Source organism: Anguilla rostrata, chromosome 3 (genome assembly GCF_018555375.3).
Source record: "Anguilla rostrata isolate EN2019 chromosome 3, ASM1855537v3, whole genome shotgun sequence".
Lineage (NCBI taxonomy): Eukaryota > Metazoa > Chordata > Actinopteri > Anguilliformes > Anguillidae > Anguilla > Anguilla rostrata.
This window is the reverse complement of record NC_057935.1, coordinates 21,082,834-21,105,919: the sequence shown is the minus strand read 5'-3', so window position 1 is coordinate 21,105,919 and position 23,086 is coordinate 21,082,834. Positions and strand designations below refer to the sequence as shown.

The following is a 23,086-nucleotide window of genomic DNA, read 5'->3' as shown; positions in this document are numbered from 1 at the left end:
TGAGCCACTTTTGACGCATGAGCTTCCGGTACAGAGTGTGTACGTACTAGCGTGTATCCGTTCGTCTGCGCCCTGTGCTAGTGCTGGAGCACAATGGCGGCGTGCCGGGGATCCGCTTCGAGATGGTTCTTCACCCGGGAGCAACTGGAGAACACGCCGTCCCGCGCCTGTGGTGTAGAGCCGGACAGGGAGCTCTCTTACCGACAACAGGCGGCCAACCTAATTCAAGATATGGGCCAGCGACTCAATGTGTATCCTTTAATAACCCATTTGAGGAGAGAGCAACTGGGGTTAGAAAATGTGGCTTAGGCCTCTGATATCGTGGGTGGGGGCTGGGACACGAGCTGGCCGGTTAGATGGCGAATAAACAGCCTACTTGTAAAGAATTGAGTATTAATGGTGTCTGCACAAGTTAGTTTATATGTGTGTGTTTATAGTGTTATCTGGAATGGGCTAGTTGGCTCGCTAGCTAGCCTATATGTAAACTAAATCACATAATTTGGCTGCAGACGTGTTAGCTCGACCGCTAGTCTACGACGACAGCACAATTTGGCCGGAATAGTGTGGGCTTTTCAGTTGTGTCCCTTCTGGCTAACGTTAGCCAGAGAAGTGATTCTACGAAAAATGAATGTCAGATGTAAAATATATGTTTCATATAGCTACTTAACGATAGTAATAATTCGTGGTGCCTTCCAGGGATATAATAGCTTGCTATACCGCTTTACAGAACAAAGGGGTAAACGGTTTGTAGCTATTGGCTGTTCTAGGGCTTAAAAACCCTCTAGTCTTGGTGGCTTTAATGAATGATTCGTTTATACCCAGAAGTATTTCGATGGGAAATGTTAAATGCGCAGGCTACGACTGTTTCAATGAACTATATTTAGTGCAGATTGTTATCGTGTTGGAAAACCGAGATTCTCACATTCAGATCATGTTGATGGCGGTGTATAGATTAGGTAACCTCAGCTGCAAGCATGGAGGGCTGGCCGATCATTTTAAATCGAAAACCAAAGGGCTCGAATAGGTATCGGCTAAGCATGTGCTACGGCTTTAGATTGGCCACGAGCCCTCTTCCAGTTATCTCACTCGAGGTAAAATGAAAACTATGCCTTTTCCACGCTCTGTCTGGTAATTTCCTTAACCCATAGGTGCAGTTCACAATTAACAATAAACACTGCGATTGTTTACATGCACAGATTTTATATGTTCAATTCTTTCACCAAATTCCACAGAAATGTGAGTATTCAAAATATTTCTCTCTTCAATATTTGAAATTATAATTCTGCTCTGGACATATGTAAAAAAAAAAAAATAGTTGTATCAGTGTGTACACATGTATTTACCTATTTTTAAACTGTTGGTGGCTAATTGAAGAAATAACCTTGTTTTCACTGAACAGGAGATTTAGTTAGTTAATCTGAATCATTAGTTAATTCCAAGAGTGTAGCATCAAGATATATAGAAGGAAGTGAACACAATTTGTATTTGCAGGAAGTAGGTCTTCATACATTTTTCTCACGCTTGCCGGTAATTCACCAGATGGGCCCCTATGGTGGTAATGTGGAAAATATGCTTATTTTAGCAATGGCATAACACATTTTAGACCACTCCTTTCATGGTTTTATCTTTGTAATTTTTTGCATCACAGATCATTTCTCCAACAACCTTATTCCTGGCTGCAAAAGTTGAGGAGCAGCCGCGGAAACTTGAACACGTCATTAAAGTTGCACATGCCTGTTTGAACCCACAAGAGGCTCAGCTGGACACAAAAAGTAATGTAAGTGTGGGGCATGCTGGGTTGTGTAGTTTTCCCCCTCTCTTCTTTCACAGACGAGCCCTTATTCTGGGAGGTTTGTTTCCCCTCCAGTGTCTGCAGTGGGTCATGACTGAGTGCACTGGGAGGACTTTTGGTGTGAAACTGCAGTTCGGAGGTTTTATTTGTGGGTTTATTCTGTTCAGGACAATGTGCATTTCCAGCAGCACTTTCCAAGCTGAATGTGGAAAATGTGGTTGCCGAGACTGCGGCAAATTCACAAAGTGCCTCTGGGTAGGACCGCTGGTCTGGGATCAGGCTTTCTTTATCCACATCCGACCCATATCCATTTTGTGCCGAAAGGCTGAACTGATCCTAGATAAGCGTTCCTTCTCTGAGACGCTTTGTGAATACGAGCCAGAGACTCTCTGAGTGGTTACTATGACGCGCAGGGGAAATTCTGGAACATTTCAGTGTCGTTATTGTCCTGGACAAAATGTTCTGAGCTGCAGGCCATCAACACCATTCAGTTCGGTTTACAAGGGATTGCAGTTTGAATTGGATCTGATAGCTGTGCAGAAGACACATTACAGACATAATGTAATGATTGTCTATTGAACTTCAGGCATACCTCCAGCAGGCTCAAGAGCTGGTGCTACTTGAAACCATAGTGCTTCAGACTTTAGGTAAGTAAAGGCCAAGCTCAGTCAAAACGGGTGTACAAAAACAGTGTTGCCGCTCATTAATAGAGTGAGGGAGCGTTGCAGATGTTGTAAATTCTGTTCCTAGTTGTCTCCTGTTACAGTGTTTTCTCATGTGTCATGTTCCCAGTGCCGTCATAATAAGTTTTCACGCCTCGCTTGAAGGACGTTCAGCTGATGAGGTGTCTTGGGAGCAAATGCCTCTTAATACGCAGTGACCTTGCAGTACCGTCTGTGGTCACTTTAACATGTCCCTCACATCACGGTCTCATTGATGCTTGTTGAATATTTTATCATAACTCTCGAGTTTTTGGGAGTATGCAGACTCCCATCTGTGCTGTGCAGCTGTCAACGTTGGCTCAAAGATCGGCGTCCTTGTGAAGACACTGCACAGGATGATTCTAATAAAATTTGCCATTTTACAGATAAGGGGAAATCTCATGTTCATCTAAACATTGCACATAATCAGTGTTTCAGTATCTGTAGTGGCCAGAAATAGCCTATATCCATAATGTTCATATTCACACATTTAATATATGGTAGCAGTTTTAGTTTGTGTTGTGATATTTGAATTGACGAGTGGTGTACTGTTCTCTCCCCTTGGGGTGGTCAGTAGATTTTTGACTGTGTTGGACGTTGTAATGAACAGATGTGTCATTTTTGTTGCAGGGTTTGAAATAACCATTGAGCATCCTCACACTGATGTGGTGAAGTGCTCCCAGCTAGTGCGAGGTACGGCTCCCTGTTCTTTCTGTGACCAGTTTTAACTCGGCATCTTTCACTTAATGTGAAGTCATTATTAATGTACAGGTTTAGTTTAAGTTCTGCTCTTCGCTTGACCACTAACCTGAATGCACGTACTTCAGGGGACACGCATGCTCATCTGGGCTTTCTGGAATTGACAGCACAAGTGGGGACACTGAGGTGTACTTGTTAAAACAATGGGGGGGGGGGGGGGGGGTGATTGGGCATTCCAAATTGGGAGAGCCAGAACATGGGCATATCATGTTGGTTTAAATGAAGCTATTTGAAACTTTCTAATTCTGTTCAGGAAAGAAACTTGATAGGGTCTGCGTGGCAAACGCATGGAGGTTCATTTACCTTCATACACGGATAGCTTTACATAAACATGGCCGATGACAGCAAAAACTAATTGCAATAATTGCGCTTTCTTGATGGGCTTGTAAGTAACCCTCTTTCTCTTTGTCATTTTGCAGCCAGCAAGGATTTGGCACAGACTTCCTATTTCATGGCTACCAACAGGTTGTTATCCTGAACCTCTTTGTTGCACTGTGATAGCACACTATAGCTTCCTGTACTGCAGGGTTCCCCTTCCTGTGTCCAACGCCCTCCATGCGCCGGGGCACCTGGGACACCCCCCTGGGGCCCCCTCCCCAGGGCGGGGCTGGCCCGGGCCGGCTGCATTGCGGTGTACTGAACGAGGGACCATGTTGGCACAGGGGGGGTTGAATGCACAATGTGAAGTGTAGTGGTGCTGTTTGAACCCCCGCTCTCAGCTCGGTACAGAGTGCATATGTACAAAGACTCAAAGTGGTAGCCTGAATAGCAGCTAACGATTACAGACGTGTAAACTTAACCTAGAACTCATGCCGGTAAGTAAAAACATTTTCTTTTTCTTTTCTTTTTAAACGTTTGTTTTTCTTAATATATTCTGCTTTGATAAATATATAATTGCGTATCTAATGTAAATATATATTTCATATTTAATAATGTTAAATGTCAGATTATCAAATATTTTTAAAATGCAAACTATTAATCGTAATTAAATATAAATACCATAGTAACATGAATTGGACAATTTTCTGGTGTTAGTAACCCATTAAGGACCCCCTGTGTGTTATTTAGCATTTGGTGATAATGCAGTTTATACAGCTTGCTAATAATGTATTCAGGATCAAGGATAAAATCATTAATATTTATATTTAAGAGATAAATTCCCCTAATTTCTGATGCCTTCCACTTGGCCATAATAGACATTACGAAATTCAGTTGAAGTTCACGGTGCGTTCACACAGCGAGCAACTGGTCAACCGAGTTGCCGGAAGTCCATTCATTCTCTATGTAGCTGAGCGACACCCAGCAACACGAGCAACTGGGCAACTGCCCCAAAAATGCTGCCCACAGTGTAACTTTTTTCAGGCATCGCCTGTCAATATTGGATAACAGTCAGAGTTTCGGGCTTCCTGTTTCTCCAACAGATATGATACCATTTCGCGAATTATTGTTCCGCGAATTATTGTAACGGTGTTATACAACGTTTTTTTAAAAAGAGTACAGGGATAAGCCTCTGAAAATGACACTTGGACGGCAGTTTCTACTTTCTTGCTAGCTAGTGAGAGAGATATGGAGAGGTCACTGGCCTGCTAGTGAGAGGGATAGAGAGGTCGCTAGCTAGGCGGCTGACTAGTGAGAGAGATATAAAGAGATATACGGCCAACGAGATAGCAATAACAAATATTTATCAGTGTCTGACATAACTATAAAAACAAAAGGAGATATGTGGCTATATGGAAAATGTATATCTTTGATGGCACCGTTATTTCTCTTCAATAATATGTAGTTCCACAAGTCCACCAAGGATACTGTGGGGAAACTCCTGCCCCTCCCTCAGCCTAGTAAACTTGAGCATCAACCGAGTTGCTCGCTGTGTGAATGCAGGGTTAGACCAATTTGATACCCAGGACTGGTGTATGGGTTGCATGATTGATTTTGTATCGATTACCGTAATGACACACAGTCCTTAAAGGGTTTTCCTATGGGATTTTTTTGATGAGTCATGGTGTGGGACAGTTCCTCTGTGGGAATGTACAGTGTCTGGACGTGGCCCTAACAACACCTTAGTCTTCATAGGACATGCGGGTTGCGTTATTCATTACGTGGAATTTTACCTTATAAAGCTGTGAGGTCAAAGAAGGGGATTTTCTACAGGATGGTGCATTGTGTGGAAGTTTAAGCTTCTGACCAATGAAAGATTCCGTTGATCTCCTCCAATCAGAATGAGTCAACGGGGTCGTGTGCTGTGGGGGCCCAGAGCTCTCTGAGCACTCACACAGAGAGGCTGATATTCTGTTTAAATGGTGGTCAGTGTGAAAGCTCCACTGTTCTTATGCACCATGCTCCTCTGTAAGTGGGGGCAAAAAATCCCTCACTGATGTTCTATAATTTGTTGTCCTCGTCTCCAATTAAGCCATTATTGCTTCTTTCTGAGCCAATGGCTAGCATGTCACTGGGGAAAATGAGCATTACACTGTCATTGTTTGAATGATTAATTCTGGTGGTGGTGGTTATTATGGCTTTGATTGTTGCTAAAGCACGTAAATCACTTTGTCTGTCTTGGTCACTGTCCAGACATTGTACATTAAAATGGCGTTGCAGGGTTACCATCCATATTTTGCCATGGTTGATAAATTGGGTATAATTTGTGCGTTAATGATTTCATTTGTGTGTTAGCTGTGGCAATCTGAACTCCATGCATTACATATTTCACTTCAGACCTGACAGGGGTGTGTGCTCGTGGTTAACATCCAACACAACCTTTTCAGCACACACTTCTTGAACATTTAGTAAATGATTTGAATAAAAACGAATAGTTTTATTAAATTATTTGAAGGAATGTGACTTGTGTGTGTTTGGGCATTGTGAGATCAGTGGAGGCCAGATGTCAAATATTCAAGAAGATATTTTCATAATCTGGGGAAGCTGTGAGAAAATGTGTCCACAGCGTTTCCCTCTAATGTTTTGCATTATGTTGAGCAAATAAAGCTCAAGACCTTCACCAGTCAACCAACTGAATTTCTGCAGCGGTTTGAGCTGAAGTACATGGATGGTAGCCGCATGCTCTCTGTATAAACATGAGTATTGTTGTACTGTTGATTGTGCCATAACAGTTTTCCTCCATAGCTCGACAGTGTGGAAGAGAAGTAAAGCAGCGTTTGTGTTCATTTTGTGAAAGTAAGCACGGAGGCTGGTTTTAAACCAGACTCCGTGCGGACGTGGCGTGGATGAGCGGTTGTGCGTGTGTGCCCCGCCCCCCCTCCCGCCACGGTCGCTAACGGGGTCCTCCCCCCCCTCCTCCTCCTCCTCCTCCTCTCCCCTCCCCCTCTTTCTGTTCCATGTGAACGGCGCGCAGTCTGCACCTCACCACCTTCTGCCTTCAGCACAAGCCCACGGTCATAGCCTGCGTGTGCATTCACCTGGCGTGCAAGTGGTCCAACTGGGAGATCCCCGTCTCCACGGACGGGAAGCACTGGTGGGAGTACGTGGACCCGTCCGTCACGCTGGAGCTGCTCGACGGTGAGTGGCCGCTCCGGGCTCTGTAGCCAAGTTCGTTCCGTTATGTCCAAGTCTAATCTGTCCCATGCTTTTGGGCCAACCTCTGCTCACATAGCTTCAATAGCTTCAGTTGCATCTTGCGCTGACTTTGGTAAACCCTAGTTGCAGCTGTTGACCGTATGTGTATCCTGAATGTTTTACTGGTCTTATACAGTTAACCAGCAGACTGCTGTTTAGGAAAATTTAGCCTGGGTAACTGGTTGGAATACAAAGTACATTCATTGGCCCCCCCCCGGATTAGAGTTGTACTAGAGTTGTACTCCCCAGATTTAAGCCCCACCCCATAGTTTTTTTGTCATTTTTTATTTGAAAGATAATTTCTGCAGCCTCCAAACCTGTATCCTTGTATTTGAGACCCAAAGTAAATGCAGTGCATCGAATGCAGGTTGAATCGAGGCCTAAAATGCTTATTGTTAAAGAAACAAAACTTTATAGGCACGCATGGATCTTGGCATCCACATGCATTGCGTGTTCTCATCGAGACGACGGACACATAAGTTCGTAGCAGCAGTCCTGCAGGCCCTTCCACAGCTGCTGCGCTGAAAACCCAGCCATCCTGCCTCTTCGCCCCGCAGATGCCTTTGCGTTATATTCTAAACTAGTATGGCGACTGCCAGCTCAAAGCACAGAGGTTTATTTTTTTCCTGCAGTAAAAGCCAGACTGCCCCCTGGAGCAGGGGCAGGGCATTGCGCAGTTCAGAGAATCATGGAGTGAAACAGTAGTGATTTAAGGCAGTCGTAATGCTTCAGGTAGAAGGTCATGAGCCTAAAGCATTAGCTCTAAATGCTCTCCGTTCGCAGAGCTGACGCACGAGTTCCTGCAGATTCTGGAGAAGACCCCGAGCAGATTGAAACGGATCAGGAACTGGAGGGTACGGCTCCCCCCCCCCCGCCTCTGTGACCTCTGGGAGAATGTGGCTGATGTGATGACCTCATAGTCACAGCGTGATGTGTTCACATGTTGTTTGCAGACAGTGGATAAATTAAACCATGTATTAGTAGTGTAGAATGTCTCTCGCTGATGAGCTCATTTTCTGAATTTTGTCCTCACTGTTTACTGACAGTAGGGAGGGCTGGATGCAGTTTGAGTAGTGAAAACAGACTGAATAAGGTCTTTGTTGGGCGGGGTTTGCGTGTTAATGTCGGTGCCTTGTGTTTATTTTATGATGTTTTGTGTTTCTCCATAAAAGGCCACACAAGCCGCTAAGAAGCCCAAAGGTGACGGCCAGGCGTCGGAATCCTCGTACCCGGGTTCCTCCCTGCTCCAGGGCCCCTCCCTGGTGGACGGCATCCCCGGGGTCTCCGGAAACGCCGCGTTCCCCAAGTCCTCCTTTCCCGTCATGCTGACCTCCGGCACCGGGGGCGCCCTCTCGCTGGACAGCATCGGCAGCATGCAGGGCGCCCCCTTCGCCTTCACCACCGCCGGCGACTGGCCCCAGGACATGGGTCGCTGCGAGGCCTTCTCGCTGAAACAGGAGGCCCCGAGCGCCCAGCAGGGGGCGCCGCCACCGCCCTCGCACGCCGCCGACTTCGGCCCCGTCAAACACGAACACAAGTCTGGGGGCGGGGCCAAGCACCAGCCGCCTCCGCCTCCCCCTCCCCTCTACCCCTCTCCCGCGGCCCCCTCCCAGAAACTGTCCCTGGACAAGTACCGCGAAAAGCACGCCGCCGAGCTGGCGGGTCAGAAGCGGCGGCCGGAGCCCAGCCTGGAGGCGGAGCCTCGGGACCCGTACGCGGGCGCGGCCCTGCTGGAGCAGCCGTACCACAGGAAGCACCAGCAACCGCTGCCCTCCGACAAGCACGGCGCGGAGAAGAGGGATAAGGGCGCCTCCCTGAAGCTCCGCCTCCCGGTCCCGCCCCCCGAGAAGGCCGCCGGCAGCAAGGAGGAGCTGAAGATGAAGATCAAGGTCTCCTCGGAGGAGGGCGGGGCCAAGAGCCGCCACTCGGGCAGCCCGCTGGTGAGCAAGGAGAAGCACAGAGACCACTCCCACCGGCACCACAAGCATGCCCACGGCCACGCCCACCCACAGAGCGGGAACGGGCCAGCGGCGGCGGCGGCAGGGGGGGCGCCCTTCCGGACGCCCGTTGTCGGGGGCGAGGCGGCGGGCCCGGCCTCCGGCTCGTCGCGGAAGAGGGCGCACCCCGACGCCCCTCACAACCACCACCACCACCACCACTCCAAATCGAGCAAAAGTGGGAAAAGCGCAGGTAGCTCCTCTCACCTTTCCTCTGTAAAGCAGTGTGTGTCCTCTCTCAGCTCTGATCTTAACCCCCCCTTCCCCCCCCCTCCCCCTGTCACACACCAGGTGGGCTACGAACATCTCAGCTCCCTAGTGAAACTGGACAGGAGGTCGAGGGACAGCCGCGGCCCAGGCGCTAACGCTAACGGCCAGCACATGGACTACAAAGACACGTTCGACATGCTCGATTCGCTGTTAAGTGCCCAAGGAATGAACTCTTAAAAAGAAAAAAAAAGAAAAGTAAAGAGAATGGAAGGAGGGAACGGGGATGAAATCGGTGCGGATATTGAGCGGCAAAACGGAGAGAAAAGATCGTCTTAGGTTTTGATTTGCGAAACAAACGAATCTTTTTAAAAGGAGGAAGAGTATGAATTCTTCCTGACCTTCTGATCTTATCGGCTCGGCCCCGCCTTGATCACTGCACACCTGCTGCTTTGCCCTCCCATATTCTTGGGATGGGAGTGTTGGGGGGGGAGGGGGGGGGGTGGTCGTCGTGTAAATGAATTCATCTCCACGTGAACATAGTATTATAAATACTGTAAAGGCATGAAAGGTGCAATTTCAATTTTTCTTTTTTCCCTTTTTTCTTTTAAAATGACTTTACACAGTATTTCCACAACTATGCTTCCTGCAAGACCTTATCCTCTTCCCAGATGCTGTGATGTCACTCAATCAAAGACACTGGTCAGACGACAGTACTGAAGTAGGCTTTTAGTTACATTCTTTGAATGAGTGTTTTTTTCTTTCTTTTTTTTATATCTTTATACGGTATGTATGATTTGCATGTTTCAATCACAAAGGGACAAAAGATGATACTGGGCTTATTTACAGTAAGTGGGGATAATGTGCATACATTTTTGTATGTTTAAAAAGCTATACCACAAATACTCAGGTTTGGAGCTGCTTGTACGTGTAACTGTGCGCATATACATGCATACGTGCACAAAAACACGTCTGTGGTGATGTGGTGTAAGAATCGTCGGTATCCAGACTGCAGCATTCTGCGATGCGCTTTTGAGCCTGCAGTCTGCCTGACTGCCAGGAGAGGGCGCATGACTTATTTATTGGGGCAATCCAGACCCGTTTAGTCAGCCAACCGCCTGGCATGTTTTCGGAGGTCGTGCGATTTTGCGTTATTTCGACCTCGGACGTTTTTAGCTGGATGCCAAAGGCTGCGCCTCAGAATCAAAAAAAGGAAAAATTGAAGAATTAAGAAGTTTACATAATCTTTGCTGTGAAGTGCATTTAAAATCTTTTTTGGCTTGATGCAGTAGCCTAGATTCAAAGATGTTTATGGATAATGATAAAATATTACTATTCATGTCTATAAAAATGAAAAACAACACACAAAAATTAAAAAGGAAAAAAAGATTTTGTGTCGTATTACTTTACAGGTCAGTTTCCTATGTAATGCATCCTTTTTAATTCCTCACGCAAATTATTGTTAATATGATTAGTCTTTCATAATTTCTGTGCACTGAGTTTCAGAATGAAGCCAAGACTGTTCCCAGTACCAGTGTAGAGATTCTACTGTAGGGCTAGTGGTGTAAAATCAGAAAAGTGCAAATCCTGACATCCAGTTTTTCATTTAAAATCTATAAATAAACCCCAAGATCACCACCACCTTAAACCTGCTTCTGTTTCTTTGGTACTTGATGCTGTCGTGTCTGTTGTTGACAAATTGGTAGCACACAACACAAAATGCGACATTCATGTGACATAATATACATAAACCTACTGTGCATATAGGTTGTTTTTCTTTTTTTTTAAGAGCACTCAAAGGATTGTTGAAACTTAAGTAATTTATTAAATATATTACAGTACAAATAATTGCAGCAAATTGCAAATAGCATATGTACACTAAATACAGGTATGTATTGGCACACTAAATCTAAATAATGAAAAATGGTCCTTATTTTAGTCTCAGGTCAACATTTAGTAGCACCCTAGTTATTCTGGGAAAGCTATCTTTAGATAATCTTGGTTTTAATTTAGCATGGGCGCATGACTGAAACTCTGGGAAAAATATTCCTCTGAAGTTCTGCGCTTACTCTTAGTAGGGTGTGATTAGGGAATCGATACTCTCACCTTTCTCTGGGTGGTGAAACAGATGAAAGTCTTAAAAAAGACAGGCAGCTTTGAAAACAGCGCCAGACACTGCTTGCTACCCCAGGCATCTTTATGACCAGACTCTTGTAGGACAAATCTTAGGGTGACTATAAAGAGTGCCCACAGGAGGTGGAGCCATTAAGGCATACAGTATTGGTATAACAGGTTATCAGTCTTTTACAAGGCTCTTGTGATAGGCTATATGGAGCTGGCTCTCACAATTGGCTGTATGGAGTGCCAGTCTTGCAGCGTGCTCTCATGATACGCTGTATGGAGTGGCAGTCTTACAGAGGGCTCTCATGATAGGCTGTGTGGAGTGCCAGTCTTACAGTGGGCTCTCATGATAGGCTGCATGGAGTGCCAGTCTTGCTGCGGGCTCTCATGATAGCCTGAGAGGAGCATCAATCTTGCAATGGGCCTGTGATAGGCTATGAGTAGTGTCAGTCTAGCTGGAGGAGGATGCTCTGGGCCTTGAAGGGATGAAGGGGTGCAGCAGTAGCTCTTGTGCCGATGGCCGATCTCTCTGATCACTACAATGAGAAAGAGGCGTTGCTAAGGTAACCATTTGCAATGGGGTCAGTGGTTTAAAAAAATATTTGGTGTTGATGTAGCACAAGCTTAAACCAAGCACCATTTGCAACATGTTACAGTAGATCCTTGACTGAAAGGTCACCCAGTTGTTTGGCCTTTCTCCTCATTGATTTGCTTTACACATAATATCCATACATTTTACATAAGCTTAATTACCCCCAGAAACTCATGTAGCACTGTGTTGTGGAAGATGAGAGCCTGACTATGGTATGAAAAAAGCAGAGAAAACAGGCTTACCTTGTCAGACACGCTTGGACAAAATTCTTGGCATCCTCTGAGAACTCATCTGGCAGCGTGGGCATCAGACCCCTCCTGGCACCGATGTAGAAGAGAGCGGCTATTTTGTCCATGTGTGCTAGCGGCGGGCGTCCCGTGGCCATCTCGAACACTGTGCAGCCCACGCTCCAGATGTCCGACTTCCTGCCGTGGCCCGTCTCGTTGATCACTTCCGGGGCCATCCAGAAGGGGGTGCCGTGCACAGACCTGAGGAGCTCGCCGTTGCTGCTGGAGTGCGACAGGCAGCTCAGTCGCCGGGCGCAGCCGAAGTCGATGAGCTTGACCACGCCGGTGGGCATGAGCATGACGTTGTTGCCCTTCAGGTCCCTGTGGATGACCCTGTTCTCATGCAGGTAGGCCACCCCCTCCAGTATCTGCTGGGTGTAGAGGGACAGAACCCTCTCTGGCAGCGGGCCGAAGCGGTGGATGATGCTGGCGATGGAGCCGCCCGGGACGTACTCCATGAAGATGCTCACCACGTTGTCCTGGAGGGTGGTGCCCAGGAAGCCCACGATGTTGACGTGGCACAGTGTCTTCAGCAGGTCCACCTCGTCCTGAAGGCGCCGGTACTCCCTGGCTGCCGTGGCTTGGTCCGAGTTGTCCAGGGCCACCTGCTTGACGGCGATCAGCTGACCCTGGTCCGTCAGCCCGCAGTACACCTGTACAGACAACAGACGAGTGGTGACACGCTGGTAGCACTGGCTGATTCAACTTCCAATTTATACTAACGAGCAGGTTTTAGCAGGTTTTGACAAAGGCGCAGAGATAATTTGCAGGTACCAACGGTGCGAATGATTTTGGAGGGCATAGCATGCTTGCATTTTAAAGAGGTTCACACTTCAACCCAGAGAAACGGAATATACCGTAAGTGTCATCATTTACTCACTGTTCCATAGGCTCCTCTTCCCAGCACTTCTCCTTTAGTCCACAGGACAGCGCCCTCTGTAGGTGACTCAGCAGCACTGCATTCTCTAGATGATGTAACTCCCTGTAAACAACTCGGCAGCTTAGCACCTGACACTGTGACCTAACAGAAAACAAAACAGACATTTGTTAAACCCTCTTGTCTTAAAAAGGGTTAAAAATTGAAATTTGGGTGCTAACATACCTGCTATCATTTATAAATACAATATAATCTAATAGTTGAATTGATTTTTGTGTATCGTTGTTCTTCTGTATAGTTCCATAAATAATCTGGATAAAAGCAGTAATGTTATGGATAATTTGTTTGTGGCACGGATTTAAACTATAATTGTCAGATTGTACACAGAAGAATGTTTGAAGGCCCAAGAGATTACACATTTTTGCAGACGCTGCTGTAACAAAAACAGAATATTAATGAACAGCCGTGCTCCAGCCTCTTTTAGCTGAGGATGCTATGGAAACCTAGAGTAACAAAAATAGACAAATTTCCTGAGGAATAATTTTAGCACAGCTGCCCATGTAGTGAATATTAGATCAGATTTCCATGGCAACCTCAGGTAAAAATGATATAGCAATATCATTGATACTGATAATATTTTAGTTAAAGCAGAGTCTTAAAAAATAAAAATAAAAAATTGAACGTGACAGACTATTAACAAGCGATCTTCTGACATCTAATATTTGCAGCAAAGCTAATTGGTATCCTCCACCTAGAGGCTGGTCACTCTCAATCTGAAGCTCATTTTGATTTCATTTCTTGGTTTATCTGAATATCTCAAACAATTTGATAATTATCCAGGGGTTACTTTTGCTGTAAATGCAAGTTTGTTAAAATGAACAGCAGAGGGTGATCAAACAGCAGGCTTACCCTCTGTGCCCTGTAAATGCTAGCTGTGAGCCTGTATTTATAGATATTTTAGACTGTTAAGCCATACAAATTCATGAGCCTTTATGGAATGCTATAGGAATTTGATACTATCTTACCTCAGGTAATGGATGTCCTTTTTCTGCCTGTGAAACCTCTTGTATTCCTCTCTGGCTCGAGGAATAAAACCTGTTTTCAGGTTGGAGGGTCACCTCTCTCTCCTCCAGCGATATCAGCTCCTTGGCCAGGCACTGCAGAAGGTCATCGGTCAGAGGTCCCTCACCAGCAACATCCAGGTACTTCCTGAACATGGGGGACATGGTCCTGTCGCTGCTCCCAGAGGTCCAGGTGTTCCGCTTCGGCTGTCTTGGGAAAGATGGCGAACGTGACGATTTGGGTTTTTCACACTCGCTATCATTTTGCAGAGAATTTCCAGCTGGTCCCTCATCCTGCACAGATAGATGGTCATTTAGGGTCTGTTGATGAGTCTTTTCCTGTGGCTCAGGTGAGGTGGAAGGGTTTTCAGATCCAGTCGCGGCATGATTGACAAGTGTTTCTGACAGGTAATTTGAGAGGACCTCCTCAATCGCGGACAGGTTCTGTTCTTCCTGCCCTTCGACACAAGACTCATTCTCTGTGTCAGCCTCGTTAAAGATCAGCTCGGACTTGGCAGTCTTGATTTGCCAGTTAAGGCCGGAAATGAAGACGATGTTCTCCTCTTCGTCTTCACTAGCTAAGGGCGTGCGAGGCTTTCCTCTCGGCAGAACGTCACTCCTCTTTTTGCTCTTGCCGCTGGCAGGGCTAGACCTCTGCGTTTTTTTCTTCCGACTGCTCTCCAGAGGTTTGAAGTGTTTCTGGTTTCTTCGGCCCAGGTTCTTCCTGGGGGGGGCAGACTGCACTTGCCTGGGACTGGCTCTCGCACGTGAGGTGGACATGCGGAGGTTGTCGTAGACGGGGGTGGCGAACATCTCGTAAATCGCGGGCCCATTGTCTCCTTGGTTGATCTCTTGGAACATGTCGCTGTAGGTGACAAAATCCACAGCCGATTTGGCTCTTGGTGTTGCCACTTTCTTAGGCTGCCGGGTACACTTCAGGTCCCGCTGTAGGGGCTGCTTTCGGGCCAGGACTTCCAGTTTATTTGTGCTCCCCCTGTCCGTACCAGACCTTTTCGTGACCGGTCGAAGTTGCTCCGCTGATCTGTTTCGCAGAAGAAGAGTTGTGGTTTTCTGGCTGGCCTTTGGGTGACTTGTCCTGGGCGCAGATGGTTTTGCAGTTGCCTCTCCGCCGACTGTGAGATCTGGAGGATTTCCGATGTTGCCTTTGAGATGTGCTGCTCTGGATGTGGTCCTCTGGTTGCTTTTGGACTTCCTGGTAAAGCGGTTGTGATCTTTGTGAGCCAGGATGTTGAAAGACTGATTAGTCTGGAAGGGAGTGTGATTTCCTTTGTCTTTGATGTGATGGGTCTTGCTAGGATTGCTCTTTTCCTCTGGAATTGCACCAGACTCAGACACTGTGATGTTCACCACACGTAAACCAAGTTGATTAGTGTCTGCGGTGCATTGGGATTTCAGATCATAAGCGCTGGTTGTTTCTGTCACAGTGTCTGCGTTTTTCTCTGGAAACGGAGAGCCTGTGAGCCTCTGTTCTAGAGCAGTTTGACTCTTTTCTGAAACACTGTCTATTGAGTGTTCAGTCTTGTTAACATCTGTGCTGTTGCCCATCCTTTCCGGAAGCTCAGAGCCCAAACCGTGTGCTAACTCTGACCGGGCTGCTCCAAACAGCACCTCACAGTCTTCTGTCCTGTCAGCACTCGATATAATGGATCCTCTGTCCTCCATACAGTCATCAATAGCCCCTTGTTTTCCAGAGAAATCTGCAGTCTCATGGTTCGCTCCAACAAAAGGCTGTAGAGTTGGCAGCAAGTCCAAGGCAAAACTTGCACAGGCTACTGTGCCGGGGGGCACCTCTTTGCTTCCCGTTGGCTGGTTTACTGAGACCCCTGTGCCCTCACTGGTCTCCTCTTTCTCCTCTGTTTCCTCCTCCTCCTCTTCTTCCTCCTCCAAGTCCAGAGAGCCCTGACTGCTCACGCTGCTGGAGCTACTCCCCTCGCTCCCCCCACCCCGGGCCCTGTGAGGCCCGTGGGTGACCCTCCAGGCCAGTCTCTCCCTCCTGGCCTTGGACACAGAGGTCAGGGGCAGCAAGCCAATGGGTTTGAGGGGCAGAGGGTGCTTGCAACCCAGCATCATGGCTTCCTCCCTCTGCCCACTGACCAGGGGCGCCAGGAGTTTGGGAGTCCTTACTGGTCTGGCAATCAGAGCGGGCAGCGGTCGCTGTGGCAAAGAGATTATCACAGTGTTAATGAGATCTTAACACTAACATAGGGTACAACTGGTTTGGGCTAAATGCCAAATATTTGTCTGTGCTGTAGAGATAAACAGGACTGGGATGACTCCACCCTTTAAATATGCAAAGGTATAACCGGTACAGAGCGAGAATAAGAAGTGTTTGTGTTTGTTCATCTGTGTAGCAAAATGCTTACCTTTCTCCTGTGGGTTTCTGCATCAGGCTCACTTCGCACAAGTCCTACAGATGAAAACAAACAGAATTAATTCATAATTAATTATGCAAGTGTAGCAAACGTTATTAATTCTCATATCAAAGGAAGAATTATTGAATGACTGGTAGAAACGCTTCTACCAGTCATTCAGACTTGATTACTAATTTCTGCACTTTTCATGTCAGAACAGAACCGATGCTCACTTGTTTGTATGTGGGCTCGAACCCGAAGCAGGGAACCGGAGTCCAGCAGTGGTTCTGCCAGGACAGGGGCAGACTGGGTCAACTGGGGAGGGTGCGGTCCTGTTAGGTTGGGGGGTATGGGGTCACCCTTTCCTGCAGGCCTGGGGGGCGCAGGTAGGCAGTAGCGTCCCTTCGTCTTCAACCGGTCCTGTCCCGTGTCCAAAGTGCACAGTTTGACGCTCCTCCTGCCCCTATCCCACAGGCTGGGTAGAGACGTGCCCCGACTGTTGCACACAGAAAAGACATTTTGAGTGGACCATATCTTAGCGTTTAAAATTGGACTGAAACAGCCATTTCCAAAATTCAGCCGTGACATTTCCCCTGTGTTCCTCAAAGCGTAACCCGAAAACCCCACCCTTGGCTACGTGTCTGAAACGGGCTGGTGGTATTCAGGTGAAATGGTTTCTGATGGCTGAGGTAATTGTGCTGCCGTGTCCCTTCTCTGTGTTTTTTTTCAGTTCTCATTCATTACTGTTCTCTCGCAGGACTCGTGTGTCCCTTTATCAGCTCACCGGCCTGTGCCAGGCTGCTCGGTTTCAGAGCTGAGGGATGATGGTTCGGAAATGAAAAGCCTGTCTGAGAGAGGGGTCCTTCTCCCAGCTGAGAGAGGGATCGTTATCCCAGGCGCTGTGAGTACCTGTGAGGGGTGAGATCTGTGCTGACGGAGGCCCCTCCCCCAGTGAGCTGCTGACTGCTGTTAGTGTAACCGGAGTCTACTGCTGGGTATGTGTGTGTGTGTGTGTGTGATTGAAAGAATGAAAGTTCTGAACAGAGTACAATTCCACTGAACTGCGTGTGTGCTCACCTGCTTCTCCCCTCCAGTTCCTGGTACTCTTGCCTCATTTTCCTCAGGGTCTCTGCAGCAGTTTGGAAGGACAGAGAGATCCTCTGGTCTGCAGGGAGAGATGGCAGTGTGGTCAGAGGGTTAGATTGCTGACATACAACTACACACATACATGAACACACACACACACCTATACACACATACGCATACATGCCCACACAAGCACATATGCACATACTCTAAGTAAGTTGCTCTGGATAAGACAGTCTGCTAAATATCTGTAATGTAATGTAACATAAGCAAGTAAGCGCACAGATACAAACCTATACGCACATAAACTTACACTCATAGACCGTAGTAATTTCACAAAAGAGTAAATAATAGTAAATTACTCAATTAGATTTAGTTAAAAATGGTAAATTAGATCACAGGCACACAGCTGTGCCTGAGGAAACAAGATGATGCGCCACAAAACCACGGTCACTGAAACAGCATTATTCATTAAGGAAATGGACACTTATGTACACATTACTCATCGTTGAATTAATCATCGTCTCATAGCTCTTCCAATTATCAAGACTAGTATCCGTTTCTCTATATCATTCAGAAAACACTGTGACTCAAAAGCTGAAGACACAGTAAAAGTAAAATCACTTTTAAAAACAGAGTACCTCCCTGACCTACCTGTTTTAAAGCCAGTTTGTATTGTGTACCTCTCTCTCCTTAATGGAGAGTGAGCGAGACAGACGGAGAGCCTGATTCCTGACCAGCCTGTTTTATGTGTGACAGAAGTCAGGAAGGTCCCAGCTGAGATAGCTTTTGTCCCTTAGAGTGATGGTACACAGTAGCCCTCCTAGAGGCCTGCTCCAATCAGCCGAGCCGCTTGCCCAACTGCCACACCCCCACCATTGTCCTCGTCCCCAACTGGGATGGGCCAAGCTGGGCCGGGGAGGGGTCGGGGGGTGGTCAGGAGGTGGGGGATAGTTTGAGGCTTGGAGGCATGTACGGGCCAAACACAAGCAGCCACTGTTACTGAGGGGAAACACCGTAGATGCACCTGGCTGCTGATTACAACTACAATAACGGGCCACGGAAAGTTTAAACTTTGCTTCACTCACCGCCTCCGGTTTTTCTGTTCTTCGAGAACGAAAAGCCTTCTGATGACTCCACCACCCCCTAACGCGTAGAACAAAAGTAGGACATTTAGATAAAAAAATACATCCATGTTGCCACAGTGTGTCGTTCGCTTTAAGAATGTGCTTATAGTACTCTGATTGGGTGAAAAAACGAAATGACATTTCCAGCACATTGTATTGACCGTGATGTCGCTTTTGTTAGAACTGAATCCTAACACTCACAATTCAAACCGGCAGATGACACAATAGCCCTGACAGAAGCTAATATGTGCTGGAGTTTGCTTTGATATTGATACAATGTGACAGAAATTAGGTGAGAATCTCACACACGTTTGCTGTTGTTTGCTTGCAGCCTGACTCCCTTACATCCGCCAGCTGAGGGCGTGGCGCTGTTTGAATGGGTCGGCTCTGTAGTTAAACTGGACCTCCCTCAGGGGACAAAGCATTTAAAAGGCTCCCCCAGGCATGAGTGACACATTAGCTACTGATCTGGTTTGCTGTATTTTAATGAGCCTGGTGCCCACCAGCTGCCTCAGTTCAATCAGGCCCCGGCCATTAAGCAATGACCAGCTGCTCGCTGAACCTCCTCTCTAGATGTTCTCACCTTCACACGCAGTGTGGGCGTAACTGAGCCCGTCACATGCATTTGTCTGCTCTGCTTACACACATTTTAAGACATCCCTGCTAGATTTACAGCAGAACACACATCTTTTCACTAGAGCTGCTTGCTGATTGAATCTTTCAGCTCATTCACTTTTTTGGAAATATCCAGTCAGCCAAGTAATCTGTTTCACTTCTAACAGTAAAACAGCCTTGTTATATACCAGCGGTTCAGTGCAACATCCCCATTGTCATGCTATTCAAAGCACTTTGTGTCCAGTAGTACATATCTGTTATTAATTATGGCAAATCAATAATTAGTAACCACTGCCATCCATGACAATAATTTGAATGCTACCATAATTATAAATAAAATATAAAAATTAATTCTAGAACTTTTAAATCATCTTTTCTATCTTTTGTTCAGTAATTTGCCTAAATAATCCATTAATGTGTGGCCCATAGTCCCATCTTTTATTTGTGACAATTCCATGAAAGCATCTGCATTCAACAGCAGACAGAACAGCAGAGTGTGAATGAAGAATAGATTGTTAACTTTTTGTGGCCTGTGTGAGTGTAAGAGTGTTGACCCACCTCTGTGTTGGCTGTAGCCTGTATGAGGACGCTGCTGGTGAGGGCTGAGTCGGGGGAGTTTTCAGAGAGCTCTTCAGGATCACAGCAGTCCGGGTCTAGGCCCAGACCCATGGGTACTGCTGCCAAAGAGGGAGTTTCTGTTAGGTCAGAGATAACAAGGCCTGTAGGGAGAGCTCCACACCCCCAGAATTCACCTGCGTTTAGCTTTGGGTATCCTTTATTACGTTTATGTGTTTACCCAAAATAACAGATGAAAACAGAGGATACTTGTTTGCTCCATGTTTTGGTGCTGACCTGGCTGTGAGAGAGATTCCAACAGCAGCTGGAGGAGTTCATCCCTCAATGGGCTCTTCACCTGAGCAGCGTAGTACAGAGCACAGCGCCCCCTCTGGTCACATACTGCTAGGGCACTGTTAGAGAGAGAACATGTCATGTTGGTGTCACATCTATCTCTCCTGTTCATTTTAAAATCAACATGCCCAGCCAGTCTAGAAACTGGTGGCAAAAACTGTTTTTCATCTCAACTCATTTATGAAATTGCCTTTGTATATTCTTTAAATAATATACGATTCTTCATAGAGGAGATTCTTTTATATAGTCCATTTATATAGTCCATAGTGTAAAATGGGATTTAAGAGAAAACCACAGCAGACTGTTTTTGTCTTAAGCAAGGCATGCTGGGATGGATGGGGCCTTACGCTTGGAAGCCCAGCAGCTCTGCGACAACCTCCACAGGTCGATACTCCCAGGTCATCTGGGTCTCCAGCCCTTCAAACAGGTCCACATCTCTCACAGCTAACATCAGAGGCGTCAGCCCATCCCGATTCTGAACGTTCACATCCACCTGCTCCTTCTGAACCTGCCAAACAAAAGCACAGAACTGTTACCAAACAGAACACTGTTCACACTGTACACAGCTGCCAAATTTATTACCAGGAACACAGTACAACAATGTCATAACATGCTTGCACAATAACAGAACAAGTCGCATTGCAACTTTGAAATTTGAAGAGAGCCTGCACTTCAACTGGAAATTACCCAACATAATCACAGATGGGGAGCTTGTTATGAAATGGAGACTCTCTGTACAACCCCGGGGGTGTATTTAAATTCTCATCCATTGTTCCCTGGTAGAAAAGCACCTGATGTCAATATCACATTTCAAGCTGGCATTGAGGGCCAAATCATTCCCACAATGCCCTGGGCCTCAGGGTTATGTCATCGGAGACGCTCACCAGCAGGTTCTGCAGGGAGTGGAGGTCCCCCCGCCAGGCTGCGCAGAGCAGCTGGGTCTGAGGAGATGGGCGCCTGCATGCTGCTGCCAACAGCTCCCCCTGCAGGACGGGCCCACTCAAATGCACCGCTGTCTGGTCGTTATGGTTACAGAGGGTTATGTCTGCTCCTTTCTCCAACAGAAAGTGCACAGCCTGCAGGCAACAATGCAGAGCATTGGACGGTTATAGCCTGTTGGAGCTTCTCACACAGAAACAGTCCCTTTACAGTTACTCCATCAGTGGTGGCCAGCGCGCTACAAAAAAGATGCGTGTAGCATTAAGAATAAGGATTGCACGGTAGCAAATGGTTTATTTCTACCGAATTGGATATTTTGTGGTACCTCTGTCGATTTCATCATTTTCATTCAGTTAGAACAGAAAATGTTTTTAAGTTTTGAAGTGAATTCAGCTCCTTAAAATTTGTCAGGTTGTTGTTCATATTCATGAAATACAATCTCAGGGTTGTATATGGCGTATGTAATGGTTCAAGTTCATGGCAGGTTCATAAAAGTAATTAGGCCGAGAGAGTCGAATCTCCCCAGTGCCTTTAGCCTCTTACGGAAAGCCACGAGTTGTTTTGAACCTCACGCCCCAGAGAATTCCTCAGGAATATATCAGGCAGTAGCAATGCAGTAAGGTGATGATGTAATCTCCACCCCACCCCTTCTCATATACCCCCCATGTTTGTCACATGCTTACCTGTTATTGCAGGAAAAACACAGGCACAAGTCGTTTAACGGCTTGTCAAATTTCCACTATCAGGAATCTATGTTATGTCGATAAGGCGATGGCCTGTAATTAGCGAGTCAAGATAAGTACAGGACTGAGCGCAGAGGGCTTATCAGCTGAGATCAGAGCACTGTGTTGTATATACTCTTTGTGCACAGCGCTCCTGCCTGCTGGTTCTAATAAAATGTAATCTCTCTTACCCGAGTGTGGCCCCTCTGGCAGGCGGCGATAAGAGCAGTGCCGGTCCCCTCGCTGAGCGGCCGGTCCACCTCCTCCGGGGAGAAATGCCCCTCCTCCATCCTCCTGCCCACCGTCTCCAGGTCTCCATCCAAAACTGCTTCGATGAACTCCGTACTCATGCTGACTATCCTGACAATTCAGCAAAAATACTTTTTTTAAATAAAAAAAAAACAATGTTCCGTGTACGGAAACTGCAAGTTTATAGTGCTCCTGTGTGTGAGTCGCTCCCTCACAATGAGTCGTGTGCTGCACCACTGTTAGTATGTGAGGTTGTACCGGGGATCCTCCACTTCTGATCTCATACTCTGTTGGGCTGGCTATGACAGCTATGCTAATTGGGTGTTTGTCTGCCGGTCGATGCAAGTCCCGAAAGACAGTCAAGAGTCCCCCCAGAGCGAGAGTGTGGATCTAGGTCAGTGAGGAAATTTCCCCTTTCTGATCATACAGACCATGTGCAGCACAAAACAACAGTGGAAGAATGCCGGCCACTCCCAAAACTTTCACTGTATGAACAATTATTTCATTTAGAGGCTTGCCAGCTGCATTACAGAATAATAATAGTCTGCCAGAGATGCTCATTTGTTGTAAGTTCCAAGACCAGCGTAACCATCGAAAAATTGTTACAGGTCCAGTTGTTACAGGTCCGATGCATTCACCGTAAAAGAAAGCAGAATAGTATGTAACATGTCACCTGGGAGTTTCAAAATAAAAGTTGGACGTACCTGGGTTTTCTGTGGTTGTGAGTGGTGCTGTCTGACCCTTTATTTGGAACATGCGCAATTCCTGCTGTAATATTAATTTGACATTTACATCCATAGATTTACAGCGTGCAAATGTCCCCTTCTTTCAAGTCGTCATGATTGTTTTCTTTTTTACTCCTGTCTGGGAAGTAGAGCTTTCAGTTTACACTCTGTTACCAAGGAGATGGTTGGCCAGGCATGGCAACAAAGCAGTGAATGCTGGTCACACAAGCCATGAATTAAGAAGATTAACATCCCTCTTGGATTAGCAGTGGCGCACATATGCTGTTACGAGACTTTGAATTGGAACTATGTTTACAGGTGCTGAAGCAGCCACACAGTGCATGGATCTTTTCTTTCCATTAACATGAAGGAAAA

The 23,086-nt window shown here is 46.6% G+C and overlaps 2 protein-coding genes across 8 annotated transcripts; one reads left to right on the top strand and one right to left on the bottom strand.

The window, feature by feature from the left end:
• The first annotated feature begins 27 nt into the window (after positions 1–27).
• On the top strand, positions 28–10,677 carry ccnt2a (cyclin T2a). 3 transcript variants are annotated; one of them, XM_064326718.1, is made up of 10 exons: positions 29–251; positions 1,155–1,236; positions 1,649–1,777; positions 2,379–2,439; positions 3,124–3,186; positions 3,672–3,717; positions 6,605–6,768; positions 7,609–7,679; positions 7,998–9,015; positions 9,114–10,677. In XM_064326718.1, the coding sequence occupies exons 1-10, from the start codon at positions 94–96 to the stop codon at positions 9,185–9,187; spliced, it is 1,866 nt and encodes a 621-aa protein (XP_064182788.1). In that variant the 5' UTR covers positions 29–93; the 3' UTR covers positions 9,188–10,677. The 3 variants fall into 3 exon arrangements, 2 of the variants coding, with proteins under 2 accessions (XP_064182787.1, XP_064182788.1); XM_064326717.1 differs by having other exon boundaries at positions 28–251; positions 7,998–10,677; XR_010328931.1 differs by lacking the exons at positions 7,609–7,679; positions 7,998–9,015; positions 9,114–10,677 and having other exon boundaries at positions 31–251; positions 3,672–4,067; positions 6,605–6,691.
• Positions 10,523–23,086, bottom strand: map3k19 (mitogen-activated protein kinase kinase kinase 19). 5 transcript variants are annotated; one of them, XM_064326715.1, is made up of 14 exons: positions 22,691–23,086; positions 21,929–22,097; positions 20,961–21,152; positions 20,424–20,584; positions 20,020–20,135; positions 19,726–19,862; positions 18,514–18,571; positions 17,417–17,504; positions 16,573–16,835; positions 16,352–16,395; positions 13,932–16,142; positions 12,910–13,011; positions 11,985–12,682; positions 10,523–11,686 (listed from the first exon to the last, which is right to left on the bottom strand). In XM_064326715.1, exons 2-14 carry the CDS (start codon positions 22,085–22,087, stop codon positions 11,602–11,604), a joined length of 4,314 nt encoding a protein of 1,437 aa, XP_064182785.1. In that variant the 5' UTR covers positions 22,088–22,097; positions 22,691–23,086; the 3' UTR covers positions 10,523–11,601. The 5 variants fall into 5 exon arrangements, with proteins under 5 accessions (XP_064182785.1, XP_064182781.1, XP_064182784.1 ...); XM_064326711.1 differs by having other exon boundaries at positions 12,910–13,050; positions 22,691–23,084; XM_064326714.1 differs by having other exon boundaries at positions 12,910–13,050; positions 19,726–19,841; positions 22,691–23,083.

Bases quoted from the DNA above. Each gene is read 5' to 3' on its own strand.
- ccnt2a (XM_064326717.1), top strand. From the start codon at position 94: ATGGCGGCGTGCCGGGGATCCGCTTCGAGATGGTTCTTCACCCGGGAG. The intron at 3,187-3,671 runs GTACGGCTCCCT...GTCATTTTGCAG, and splicing joins GTGCTCCCAGCTAGTGCGAG to CCAGCAAGGATTTGGCACAG. The intron at 3,718-6,604 runs GTTGTTATCCTG...AACGGCGCGCAG, and splicing joins TATTTCATGGCTACCAACAG to TCTGCACCTCACCACCTTCT.
- map3k19 (XM_064326711.1), bottom strand. From the start codon at position 22,087: ATGAGTACGGAGTTCATCGAAGCAGTTTTGGATGGAGACCTGGAGACG. The intron at 21,153-21,928 runs GTAAGAGAGATT...TGTTGCCTGCAG, and splicing joins GCCAGAGGGGCCACACTCGG to GCTGTGCACTTTCTGTTGGA. The intron at 13,051-13,931 runs GTAAGATAGTAT...GTTTTCTGTTAG, and splicing joins AAGGACATCCATTACCTGAG to GTCACAGTGTCAGGTGCTAA.